General features: G+C 52.2%; 5 protein-coding genes across 5 annotated transcripts; 3 read left to right on the forward strand and 2 right to left on the reverse strand.

Annotated features, from left to right (window-relative positions):
• Positions 1-17: 17 nt before the first annotated feature.
• On the reverse strand, positions 18-1,401 carry SODALDRAFT_349028 (UBC-like protein; the record flags this gene model as incomplete). The annotated part of the gene is made up of 3 exons (XM_028613402.1): positions 1,097-1,401; positions 717-1,014; positions 18-630 (listed from the first exon to the last, which is right to left on the reverse strand). The coding sequence occupies exons 1-3, from the start codon at positions 1,143-1,145 to the stop codon at positions 18-20; spliced, it is 960 nt and encodes a 319-aa protein (XP_028468691.1). The 5' UTR covers positions 1,146-1,401.
• On the forward strand, positions 1,201-2,213 carry SODALDRAFT_356907 (hypothetical protein; the record flags this gene model as incomplete). The annotated part of the gene is made up of 5 exons (XM_028613949.1): positions 1,201-1,253; positions 1,643-1,780; positions 1,839-2,043; positions 2,080-2,104; positions 2,173-2,213. 5 exons carry the CDS (start codon positions 1,201-1,203, stop codon positions 2,211-2,213), a joined length of 462 nt encoding a protein of 153 aa, XP_028468692.1.
• A 204-nt stretch (positions 2,214-2,417) lies between these two features.
• SODALDRAFT_330610 (ATPase) lies at positions 2,418-8,181 on the reverse strand. Its single transcript, XM_028611245.1, has 18 exons — positions 7,720-8,181; positions 7,095-7,646; positions 6,697-7,041; positions 6,507-6,641; positions 6,376-6,442; positions 6,191-6,322; positions 5,751-6,134; positions 5,165-5,691; positions 4,920-5,073; positions 4,533-4,865; positions 4,393-4,475; positions 4,201-4,335; positions 3,901-4,133; positions 3,716-3,839; positions 3,599-3,644; positions 3,390-3,540; positions 3,177-3,325; positions 2,418-3,107 (listed from the first exon to the last, which is right to left on the reverse strand). The coding sequence occupies exons 1-18, from the start codon at positions 7,852-7,854 to the stop codon at positions 2,824-2,826; spliced, it is 3,969 nt and encodes a 1,322-aa protein (XP_028468693.1). The 5' UTR covers positions 7,855-8,181; the 3' UTR covers positions 2,418-2,823.
• A 790-nt stretch (positions 8,182-8,971) lies between these two features.
• Positions 8,972-10,273, forward strand: SODALDRAFT_273365 (NAP-domain-containing protein; the record flags this gene model as incomplete). Its single annotated transcript, XM_028607891.1, has 3 exons — positions 8,972-9,050; positions 9,125-9,850; positions 9,930-10,273. Coding segments are annotated over 3 exons (1,149 nt in total), but the record flags the coding sequence as incomplete, so codon positions are not given.
• A 1,368-nt stretch (positions 10,274-11,641) lies between these two features.
• SODALDRAFT_330612 (hypothetical protein) lies at positions 11,642-11,983 on the forward strand. Its single transcript, XM_028611246.1, has one exon. The coding sequence runs from the start codon at positions 11,662-11,664 to the stop codon at positions 11,977-11,979; it is 318 nt and encodes a 105-aa protein (XP_028468695.1). The 5' UTR covers positions 11,642-11,661; the 3' UTR covers positions 11,980-11,983.

Here is an 11,983-nt window from a genome sequence, read left to right on the forward strand (position 1 = left end):
GTGCAGTCAAGCTCCACCTACTCGTGCATCAGCAGCCGGGCGATTAACGCTGCAAGCAGGACCACGAGGATGACTATAAGGCGGTCAACCCACACAGGGACAGCCTCTGTCGCGGGTCTCTGGACTGGAGGAGCCGGGTGAGTATTCGGTGCTACCGGCATAGGTACAGTCGGAGTCGGAGCCGGGACTTCCTGTGCTGGTTGGGCGGCGGGAACCGGAGCCGAATCTGGGATCGGGGCCGCGGGTGCGTTACCGGTGGACACGAATCCTTCGGCCAGCTCGGCGGTCTCTGTATCCTCTGCGGCCTCCTTAGACGACGACGACGACGACGACGGCTGTGCCGTCGCGTTCCCATCCGGCGCTTTCTCGGAGTTCTGCCCCAGCTGGTCCGTCCAACCCATCTTCAGTTCAGCCGGTACCTCCACCTTCTCGCCTGTCGCAGGAGCTTCGGAAGATTCGGCAAGAGCCTTAGCGGCCTCCTCGCATTCTTGGATGATTTCAAGGTTCGTCTTGCCGCATGTCGTGCATTTGAAGTTCCGCGAGGCGGTGGCGTGACGTCTCCGCACGGCGTCAGACGTTTCGAGGCCACCTAGCTGACCACTTGGATCGGTCTCCATGAAGGTGCGGAGGCTGTTATCGAGTTAGCGCACACGCCGGCCACTCTTTCGCGCGTGACGCAAACAGAGGTCTTTTCTTTTGAAATGTGGATGGCTTACGCGACGAGGGCCGTTCGGACACCCCATGCCGGCTGCCAGGTCTCTTCATGATGGCCGCTGATACTGAGACATATTTCGCGGTTGACTTCGAACCGACCGCTCGGGGTGGAGAAGCGGAAGCTGGGCGGGCGGAGGGGGTAGGTGGGAGGTAGGATGATGCGACCGTGGTAGATGCCGTCGGCGTAGGAGGAATTGGGAACCCCACGAAAGGTAAAGTGCCACTCAAATAGATCTGACTCCAACGGAGTTGCAGTGTAGTCCGGCGATGGGGAATTGGAGATCTCGGCGGCTTCTTTCACTGCGCATATAGAGGACTGCGATTAGAGGCTGCATTTCGAATAGACAACAGGGAGACAAGGAGAGAGCAAGAAGCCACCTACGTATGCGTCTTATTGTTGGTGACTTGGAGTTGAACTTTGGAGTGGCCATAGTATTGGGATACCAGGCAGGTGGGATCTACGAATGCCAGACGCAGACAGGCAAGATGAGATGGCGAGTTTGGAAGGAGAAGAAGATATGCGATGTCTTGACAAAGAGGTAGAGTTTATAATAGAAGTTCAGAGAACAATAGAGAGTAAAGATACACGTCTAAGAATCGACGAGTTAACTCCTTGAGATGTAAAGAAGGAGAACGTCATTCAGGCTAAGGCGACAGTAAGGCAATGTTGCTGACGGGGAAAGGTACAGGTGGCTTGTACGGAGTACGGAGTAGTAATCGCCGATCAGCAGAGGTACCGGGAACCGGGGGTGGGGGGCGGGATCGGGGGACACAGGAGCTCCCCACCAGCAACTGAGAGTCGAGAGGGTTATCAAGGCCTTCCCGAACGGATAAGGTACCTAGGTACCTAACCTCGTGATGATAAGATAAGCATACAGCTTTGGAATGATGTACTCTGTACGGAGTACCTTGACCTCGGGTTTCTCAGCCTCGTATTACATAATCCGCCGATTCGAACCACGAACCCGTTCTTGTTTGTGATTCAGACGAAGCATCACTCCCGCGACGTCCTCCCGAACAATCGACCAGCAGGTCAATCAAGACGAACACTGCTTCCAACTCAAAGGTAAGAATTTCTGCTGGTCAATTGATACAAGTGCTTCATCTAATTGTCTGTGTCGCAGCGTCCGCCTCGTGCTGAGACAACCCGTCGTGTCCTCCCTCTATTTCCGATCGTTCGACACATCCCACAACACACCATCAACATGGCTGGAGGCGCCCCGAGGCCAGGAGGCATTCCTCCTATTCGCGTTCATCGTTTTCTTGGAACAGCCCTCGGCGCTGGAATGTGGTTCTTCGTATGTTCCATCTCGCCTCATGGACTTCAGAGTATTGCTTTCTTCGTACTGACCAGTTGCGGGATAGTTGATGTACCGGGCAAAGAAGGACGGTACGACTCTCCCTTTTCGAAACGCGGCCCTTATACTGGGAGATATATTTGCTGACTCGTCTTTTCAGGTCCCGTTCTCTTGGGCTGGAAACACCCCTGGGAACATTGATTTCGAACATTCAGCCGGAACTCAAAGATACGAATTGGCCTTCATAGCGGGGGTTGAAATGATGGGGAAGGAATTTTGGGACGCTGGGCTCAGGTGGCCACTAGGGCTTCCCCGGTGTCTCCATCAATTCATGGCCAGTTCATTTGTACATACACCACCTATCGACTGTAACCCTCTCGACCGAGTCCTTTCAGAAGGCACAATTTCCTGACGTTTCGATTCCTGTGACATTCATGCTCTACGCTTGCTGTTACAGTCTACTTGTAACATGTTACGTATGCAAAGATATGTAAAGACGGATGATGGGTACCCTATAAGGTACTGGAGCCATGTCCCCTTTCTGGGACATGCATCTTGAGGATGGTATTCACAAGTTAGAGTGATAGTGCCGCGCTTCTCAATTCGAGGCTCCTGAATTCATCGCCATGTTTGGAATAAACTGACAACTGTGTATCATCCAGATCCATCATGGAGCCGCAATCCTTACCACCTTAATCAAAATCGCACATTCAACCCTCATCTCTACCTACCCCTGAGCCTGCCTTGAAGCGCCCGAACGCCATTGCCAGACCACGCTGCGATATGCTTTCGTACAGCTCTAAGAATGCTTCTATAGACGCATCTTCTCCTGAATCAACTTGTACGTCTTTCGCTGTTTGGGCCGCCTCAACATTGTCTCTTTGAAATGCCCCGCCAACCGTGCCAGCCGAGGGAAGATGAACTTTTCCGACGACCATGCGACAACAAGATAAATCCCGCCAAGAGCGATCATGAAGAGCTTGAAATCCCAGGGTGTCTTTGTGAGTTGCATCAAACGCTGCACCCATTTTGCCGGAGCTAGGATCATGTACAATGTCCCCAGCAGAGTGAGGCCCACTGCTGCCATGAAAGGCCCTGTAAACTCAATATCAGCATCGCAGCTCACCCTACGCCTGGCTTCTGTGAAGGGACCGGACAACTTACAATTGCGCACTACCTTCTGTCGGAAGGGGTGGCCTGCATTGAGAACGACTCCTGCAAGAATGTACTCGAAACACGACACCAAAAAGAGGACTGTGTTCTGCGAATTCTTAATGTTCGACTTATCATGGCCGACCTTGGGCGGTATATACCTAGCCAGTTATGTTAGCCGATCACTCCTTCAAGAATCTTGAAACGCACAAGCAGCATGCTTACCAAGGCTGCCTTTTCACTGCGATATAGACAATTGCCTGAACGGCAATGCAGATCACCATATGGCCAAGGAGCGGTATAAGAACCTTGCGAGAGACGAGTCTCGCTGTTGGCCCCTTCCGGAACAGCACGGGAAACGGTCCTGACCAACTCACTAAATCACACGCTGTCAGTATAAAGATACGCTCGGTGCTGGCAGGAATGGCACCCACTGAATATAGCGATGGGTAAGATCAGAAGAAGGTCAATAAAGAGGAACTACGGTCAATGTGTTAGCGCCGCCTGTCACGCTCTCCTGAACCCCAAGGGCAAGAATATTGACACCGTACCTGGAAGTCGCCAAGGTTGGACGCTCTAGTATAGAGAAAGCTGACCGACGTAAACTGGATCGCGGAGTAGAGACTCATATACTTGAAGCAGCTGAAGCTGGTGACTAGAGCGGCGCGGCCCTCCCTGAAACGATCGCGTTTAGCAACTCAAGTACAGCGCAAAGGAGTCATTATCATGAACTCACCGTATAACTTCAGGGCAACATGAAATGTCGAAGTTGCGGCTAGTGAAAGGGGCTGCCACGGATGCTTCAGCTTCGGACAGCGAAATTCCAACGTCCGCAGCTTTGAGAGCTCCGCAGTCGTTCGCGCCGTCACCACAGAAGCCCACGCAATAGTCTATGCTCTGTAGTTTCTCCACCAAGGCATGTTTTTCATCGGGAGACATCCGCGCATAAATCTTGCCGCACACCAGCATCTGTACGCATATTTCATGTTAGCAAGACTATGTTGCCCCAGAGGGCTAACTTGGGAATTCGCCTGACCCTGTGTAAAACCTCGGGCTCTGCGTAGTCCACCATCCAGCGGAATGCATCTCCGCTGACGGCAACGGAATAATTCCGTAGGTTGCTGATGTCGTAGGGTAGCGAGGCATCGGCATCGGCCGTAGGGGGGAGCGGCTGTCGAAGAACGTCAGCGCATAGGACTCAACCTGATGGAAAGGGTCGTAAACTGACTAATAACGTCTTCTCGTCTAATCTGAAAGCGCCGTTGTCTATGCTTTCCCAGACTAACCGGACCTCCCCGTCGCCGTGTTCGTCTGAAGCTGTTGTTAGTATGGGCTCGAGGACCAAGAGAGAAAACAGAATCAACTTACCCTCTACAAAACGAGGCACGAAGCAATGGGCCGTCGGGTTGATCAAGCGACACTCCCTTCCGACACTGATGGCAGTCAGGATGTTATCTCCGGTACACATGACTACCCCAATGTTGGAGTCGTGGAGCTCTTGAAGCACACCAGTGGTCGTGGGCTTGAGCTTGTTCTCGAAAATGATGAAGCCAACAAAATCCAGGCCAGACTCGACCTCTTCACGCTTCATCTTCTGTACTTTCACCCAGTTTAGTTTTGGAATGTGACGCGTTGCGCACGCAATGACACGGTATCCCTTGTGGGTGTAATATGATAGTTGCTCTTCGTAGTCGGTCGGGACTTCGATTGAAAGTTAGCAAAACGGGATTGAATGGAAGAGTCTCGCAGGCTCACAAGTCTCCGTGCGGCAGATATCCCGCATGCTCTCGGGGGCTCCTTTGACATAGATATCTCCTCCTTGCTGACCAAACTGTCGGACTACCACACTCGCCCTCCGCAACTGAGAGACGAATTCGAAACTTCGCAAGACGCCGAGCTCGATGGGATTCTATTCATACATATGTTAATATTTCAAACGCCATATGAAACCGGGACTCTGCCTGGTAGGCAGGCGACGCGCGGGGAGTGGAACGACGCACTCTTGACGCATTTGTTGGTTCGTCCCCACGGAGATACTCAACAAACTCCGTGGGAGGTCGGGCAACGGACGGCGAAAGTCCGCCCTGGTCATCTCCATCTTGGCCGATTGCAGTGTGATCTCGTTCTTCGAAGGACCAACCGCTAAACTCGACCATCTTGAGCTCAAGTGGATCGCCAACATGCTCGTTGTCCACCGAACGCAGGGAATGACAAGTGGCCATCGTGTATAAAGCTGCTGCAAAGTTGCTCTGCAGGCTCTCATGCACAGCCCGGTATAGCGATGAAGCGTCTTCTATGATGTCGTGAAAACGCCCTCCAGATGCCACTCGGACACCAAGTATGTCCAGGCCATCCTCCGTCAGGGTACCAGTCTTGTCGAAGCACATGATATCAAGTTTACCGCCAACGTTAACTCTCTGCGGACTGATACAGAAGATCTGCTTCTTTTTGAGTCGCGAAAGTGCGAAGCTGGTTCCTATGCTGAGAGTCGCAGGCAAAGCCGGGGGGACGGCAATTGTAATGACATCTGTGCCTCGTCAATATTTTGGGCAAAGTGAAAGATGATAATCAGAGGGGTGTTCTGACCTAGTGCCCGCACAACGATGAGATGCCAGGCGAGATCCAGGCGTATGAAGTTTACCAACGACACGATAAATCCCAGAATCGCAACTAGGGCCATCACCCCGACGTAGCGGAAAGAATCGCGGTAGAACTTGAAACCAGATGGTTTGGGAAATAGCATAGACCGGACCAGTGATCCTTTGGTCGTGCTGAAGCCAGTTCGGACGACGATGGCCAGAGCCGCAGCCTCCTCACCTTGGTCATCTTGCGGCCGTCTTGCGCGAATGATTTTCGTCCCGCAGAAAAGGAAGTGCTTTGCCGTCTCGGCTGAGACTGTCGGGGCACCTAGGTTGATTTTATGTAGAGTCTCGTCTGTAGCAGGCGACTTGGATACAGGTACAGACTCCCCTGAAAAACATGTCAGAACATGGTTGGCTTGCCACCGTTTATTTGCTTGAACCTACCGGTGAGCATGCTCTCATTGACGATGCAGTCTCCGCTGAGAAGCAAGCCGTCACTGGGAAACTGGGTTAGGTGTGGATCGCTGACTTCATACACGTCCCCGGGGACCAGCTCGGTGGAGGGCACATAACGCCCTTCGATAGCTGTCAGCAATAATGCCAAAAGGTAAACATATCAATTAACCTACAGAATCCATTCCGGAGAACTCTAACATCGCACTCGAATCGTGATATTTCGCGCAATCGACGCATCGTCTGCAGTAACGTTAGTATGAATAATGCGTACATACGTCAAAGGGTGTGGGAGATCAGATCATACTGCTCGAGTTTCGACAAGGGTGCTTGTAATGCTGCCAAACGACATGACAAAGATAGCAAAAGCATAGTAGTAATATTCGTCGAAAGACCAGAGAAGAAGACTAGCGATCTGGAAAACATAAAACGGATGGAACACCTGTGCCAAGTTAGCACTGCAAAAGCTCTCGTCCGATCAGCAGGCCGGAGATTACCTCGTCAACCAGGAGTTGTGGTATGGACTTTTGCTCAATGTCAATGTCGTTGTTACCAAAAACAACTTCCCGCACGTGCTTCTCGTCGATATCGAGACCCGAGCGAACAGCCCGGATATCAGTCCAGTTAGGGTCCTTCCAGCCAGCGAAGAGAATGAATTTATCCTTCTGTTGGTTGAAGAACAAGCGGACGTAGCGGTAATTGAGCATTCTCAGTTCGGTGATGACGGGGTCGTGATCATCATCCAGCAAGTACTGTTTCTCGGTGGTGCCGAACACGGTAGACATTGGTCTGCCATATAGCTTCTTCTCAACGTTCATGATTGTGACTTCACCCCATTGGTTCTATTAAGTGTCAACAGATTGCAAACAACGCAGAGACAGTCTTGCCAACGTACCTCGATAACAACCCAGTCGCAGTCGCTCAAAGGACATGCGCGTCCTAAGACCCGCACATACCATCTGGGGAGCCACCTCAGGAGGAGCCAACCGAGTCCAAGGGTGCAAACACACAAGAATACATAGGCCGCAAATCTGATCTGGCTAGTGCGGAACCCAGCAATGGCAATGGTCAGGTCCTCGTTGATCATGTATACTGTTTGGCTGTGGCGTCCTTGTCCGGCCCGGCTGTCGGATGTCTTGATACTCTCAGTCCGCAGCAGTCGGTCGTGAACAGATGACCTGGACAGGGTTGAGGAGCGGCGATGTAGGACATATTCTCCGTTGGGTCTCCCGTCATGGAAATCAGTCGAGTCGTCGTCCTCTTCGCCAAACCGAAAATCACCAGATTCTAGGTCGTCGGATACTGCACTCGTGTCCTCTTCCTCGTAGTCCAACTCGGGATCGACTTGGTGAAAGGTAAAGCTTGTCGTCGAGTCTGCTCTGGGGCGGCGGTGGGAGAAGGCGGAAACGCTGGTTGGTAGGCTCTCGGCAATGGGACCGTCATAAAGCTAGCGCAGGGCAGACAGGTCAGAATACTTTAAAAGGATCAATTGAACGCTGTAGAAAGAGAAAAAGACAAACCTCGTCCTGGGCCATTTCCACATCCTCGTATACACTCGAGTTGCTCTGAATTGAGTCCCTTCGATGGAGGGAGCGACTCCTCGACATCGAGCGACGAGCTCCCTCGACGGAGTGCGACGGCCTCCTGTACTCCATTTTCGACCCTTGTAATGATAATCAAATCACAAACACAAGAGTCCTATGCGGTTCTATAGAAACACTGTGTGGTCATGGTAGGCGGTGCGGACAGGGAACTGGTACTGGTAATCTGCTTGCGTGAAGTGTAGATGAGTGTGTATGCGATAGCAGCTCGAATGTCGTCGACAAATCAAAGAGAGAACATCGTCTTCTGCAGTCTTCGGTCCGGGCTGAAAAGACTTGTAGCGTCCAAAAATCAGGGGATCGAGTAGGGGGCGTCGGAACCAGATGTAATGGTAGATTGAAAGCTCGATGGCTCGTAGCACCTCTGGTTTTTTTTTTTTCCCTGGCCGCACTACATCATCGTCGGATGGACACGGTACTACTGAGTACGTATCCCGGTACACGTCCCGTCCGATATCTTATCGTGTTATCCGACGCCCCATCACTGAGGCGTACCGCTGTATGCCTTAATCCGAGCTTTTTCCGTTTTCAGATAGACCCCGCTTGCAGTTGCCGGTGCATATGGCGGGGCGTGCAGTGGAGGATGACCAGGGTGGCAAGAACACTGGCGTGGTGGTGCAACGCGGTGTCACCGCCCCTGTGGGAGAGAGGTGCGTGGCTCTTCCAGGGCCAAGCAGATGTAAAATGCGGGGCGCTACTGATTGGAAGGAGGTCGAACCCTGGCTCAACAACTTCCGTGGCGGGACTGGTTGGTGAGCCAGCCTAGGCGATTTTTTTAATGCTTCCCCACCAAACTTGGGGGAAAATCTACTACCTCAGTCAGACCTACATCTTAAACTTCCTGGCTTGGGTCATCTACTCTCCCTTCCTTCCAACCATCACCAACTCCCCAATTTCTCCCGCCCTTTTTCTCTCGCCGCAGGCCTTCTTTTTCAACAGTTCATCACTTGTGCAACAGTCTGACAGATTAAGCACCATGGCCGAGCCCATCCGAAACAAGCGGCCTGATATGCCTACTGCTCCGTAAGTGCTATCCCGGGTCGTGGCGCGCCCTGTTCTACTTGCATCCTTTGTTACTGTCTTTTTTTCCCTTTTGTTTTATTCGTGCCTATCAGTTCAGACGCCCATGCAAAGCCATGCAAACCAATACTGACATGAACATCAATGCAGGACTCCCCAGAACACGCCTGCCTCGAATGCCCCCATCTCGTCTCATGCTCAACAGCCAGGTGTGGCCAGTATCAAGGAAGGTGAGGAGTTCTACGACCACTGTCGCATCTCAAATTCCCTTGATCCATTTGTTCAAAACTAACACATGTGTTAGAGGATCTCAACCATGCTACCGCCGCTTCCATCTTTGCTCAGAATCCTAAGCTCGTCCAGATGATCCAGGGCCGCCTTGGATCCCTCGTCGGTCGCTCTTCGGGCTACATCGAGTCCCTACCTCCCAAGGTCCGCCGTCGTGTTGCCGGCCTCAAGGGCATCCAGCAAGAGCATTCCAAGCTCGAGGCGGAGTTCCAGGAGGAGGTCCTACAGCTGGAGAAGAAGTATTTTGCCAAGTTCACTCCCTTGTACGAGAAGCGTACCAGCATCGTCAACGGCCGCGCTGAGCCTACCGAAGACGAAGTCAAAGCCGGAGAGGAGGACGAGGAGAAGGAAGAAGAGGGCGATAAGGCCGAGGCCTCGGAGAAGCCTGCCGTCGAGTCGCAGGTGCCTGAAAACGTCGCCGGTATTCCCGAATTCTGGCTGTCGGCCATGAAGAACCAGATTTCGCTCGCCGAGATGGTCACGGACCGCGATGAGGGTGCCCTCAAGCACCTTACCGACGTGCGCATGGAATACCTGGAGAAGCCTGGTTTCCGCCTCATCTTTGAATTCTCCGACAACCCCTACTTCACCAACAAGACCATCACCAAGACGTACTACTACCAGAATGAGAGCGGCTACGGTGGCGACTTCATCTACGACCATGCCGAGGGTGACAAGATCAACTGGAAGGAAGGCCAGGACCTCACCGTCCGGGTAGAAAGCAAGAAGCAGAGGAACAAGAGTAAGCCGCTCCTTTCGTGCTCGCCTCACTCCCCTAATTCGTGCGTCTGTCATGTTGCTAACTCGTCGTTTGTGTGTAGCCACGAAGCAGACCCGTATCGTCACTAAGACTGTCCCCACCGAGTCCTTCTTCAACTTCTTCTCCCCGCCAGCTGCGCCCACCGACGACGATGACGATGCTGCTTCGGATATCGAGGAGCGCTTGGAGCTCGACTACCAACTTGGCGAGGACATCAAGGAGAAGCTTATCCCTCGCGCCATCGACTGGTTCACCGGAGAAGCCTTGGCTTTCGAGGAGCTGGACGACGACGAGCTGGAGGGCGAGTACGACGACGAGGATGATGAGGATGACCTCAGCGAGGATCGTTACGACGATGAAGAGTCGGACGACGACGTATGCAATTCTTCCCACAGATCTCGCTGATGAACCCCCTGACTAACTTCGGCAACAATAGGACGAACCTGGCAAGCCGAAACAGGAGGCGGCCGAGTGCAAGCAGAGCTGAGCGGCCGAATCATGGAGCCCTTAGCTATACACATAAGTCGCCTTCAGGCAACCTCGGGATACGGAAATAAGCTGTACTTCCCAGTTGTCGTTGTCGATCTTCGCGGCGTTGGCCGGGCATACGGGCATGTGCTCACACTTGAGGTGGGGTTTACGGTGATTTCTGCGGAGGAACAAAAATTACTCGGATGGACTGGATGGGGGCCGGACAGCTAACTATGGTTTGGCGCGACTTCTTCGTAATAGATGGTAATTAAGATCCAGGTCCAGGATGCAGGCAGAGCAGATGTGGCACGCACATTGTTGTTCGGGTTGTTTGCTATTGCCACCTACCTTACCTAGGTACACACTTGCGCTAGTATGTCTTTTTCTTTTCGCAAGATTGCAACACAGCTCTCTTGGTATTTCGGGTGGTGTCTGGAGGGTGCTCATATAATAGATGGATCACGCACAACACACTAAGCAGAGCACCTTAGTTGCAGGTACGCAGTCAAAACAAAGGACAGAAATCTACCGATCATCTGCACTGGTGATGCTAAGTGTTTCCAATTAAGCTCTTGTCGGTCTTTCAACCATCATCCATGGCCTCAAGATGTGAGTGTGACTCACTACCTAATTACCTTTTACCGAATGTCTGCGTGCTCGACTTCCATGGATTATTTTCTTTGCGGAGTGTGCTGGTCTGGTTGGTGGAAGTGCGGTCTTGGGCTCTTGGGGCGGTCACCGGCCGAAGTAGGCAGCTCCGTGAAAGGTCGGGCAGTGGACCTAAAGGCACCGGCAACATTGTCGATTATCGCACTGATTACACCGAACGACAACTTACTGGAGTGACGAGGACGGTGACTTGGCTTTGGTATTGGTAGGTACGGTATATCTGAGAATTGAGAAATGATCCGGCAATGACAGCTAGAATTGCCTCAACTATTGTTAAGGGTACTCAAAAGGAGGCTCCGATAAGTGGGCTGGACGTCGGATTTTGCCCCCACTATTTACGTCTTCGCGTGATTTTAGCCATCCAACAGTAATACACTCTAGGCCGGAGGGCAAAAAGTTTTCGGTGCATCAGGGTACGCCATACTCTGGGAAGGTGAGTCAGTTTATACTCTCCGTAGAGGATTCGACGCTTAATATTACATAAATACTCTGTAGGTACCTTATTAGTGACCACAGGCCAAGCGAACCTACCCATCCAACCTCGTGATATCCAGTTGATTTGAAGAGCTTAATCCATAACCAGTTCACGAACAATTCTCACAAGGCTGCTGCCTCCGCGTCCAAGAATAGCCTCCAGGTATGTCCATGTTTCTATGAAACCTTCCGTCTCGGGCACACCCCACGAACACCCCGCTTTCTTCTTCCTCCGGTGTCTCCTAGCCTTTACGCTGCCCATAATATCCGGATTGGGCATGCTGGGGCAACTGTATTCGTTCATCGCTGGCTATAACTACGGACGTACTCTCATGTACTCGGGGTTATTGGACCGTCCCCTCCGGTTTTCGCTCTACACACACCACACTACCTACTACACAGAACTTTTCTCACCTTTCGCTCACCCTTCACTCTCACTCCCATATACATTAACTCGAATTGTAAACCGCAAACCTGACAAAAGAATATTAATCTAGAATC

This window comes from Sodiomyces alkalinus (genome assembly GCF_003711515.1).
Source record: "Sodiomyces alkalinus F11 unplaced genomic scaffold SODALscaffold_2, whole genome shotgun sequence".
In the NCBI taxonomy this organism is placed as follows: domain Eukaryota; kingdom Fungi; phylum Ascomycota; class Sordariomycetes; order Glomerellales; family Plectosphaerellaceae; genus Sodiomyces; species Sodiomyces alkalinus.

Excerpts from the sequence above, each read along its gene's own strand:
- SODALDRAFT_330610 (XM_028611245.1), bottom strand. The coding sequence starts at position 7,854 with ATGGAGTACAGGAGGCCGTCGCACTCCGTCGAGGGAGCTCGTCGCTCG. Across the intron at positions 4,134-4,200 it reads AGCCCGAGGTTTTACACAGG|ATGCTGGTGTGCGGCAAGAT; the intron begins GTCAGGCGAATT and ends ATATGCGTACAG. Across the intron at positions 3,840-3,900 it reads TGTTGCCCTGAAGTTATACG|GGAGGGCCGCGCCGCTCTAG; the intron begins GTGAGTTCATGA and ends CGATCGTTTCAG.
- SODALDRAFT_330612 (XM_028611246.1), top strand. The coding sequence starts at position 11,662 with ATGAAACCTTCCGTCTCGGGCACACCCCACGAACACCCCGCTTTCTTC.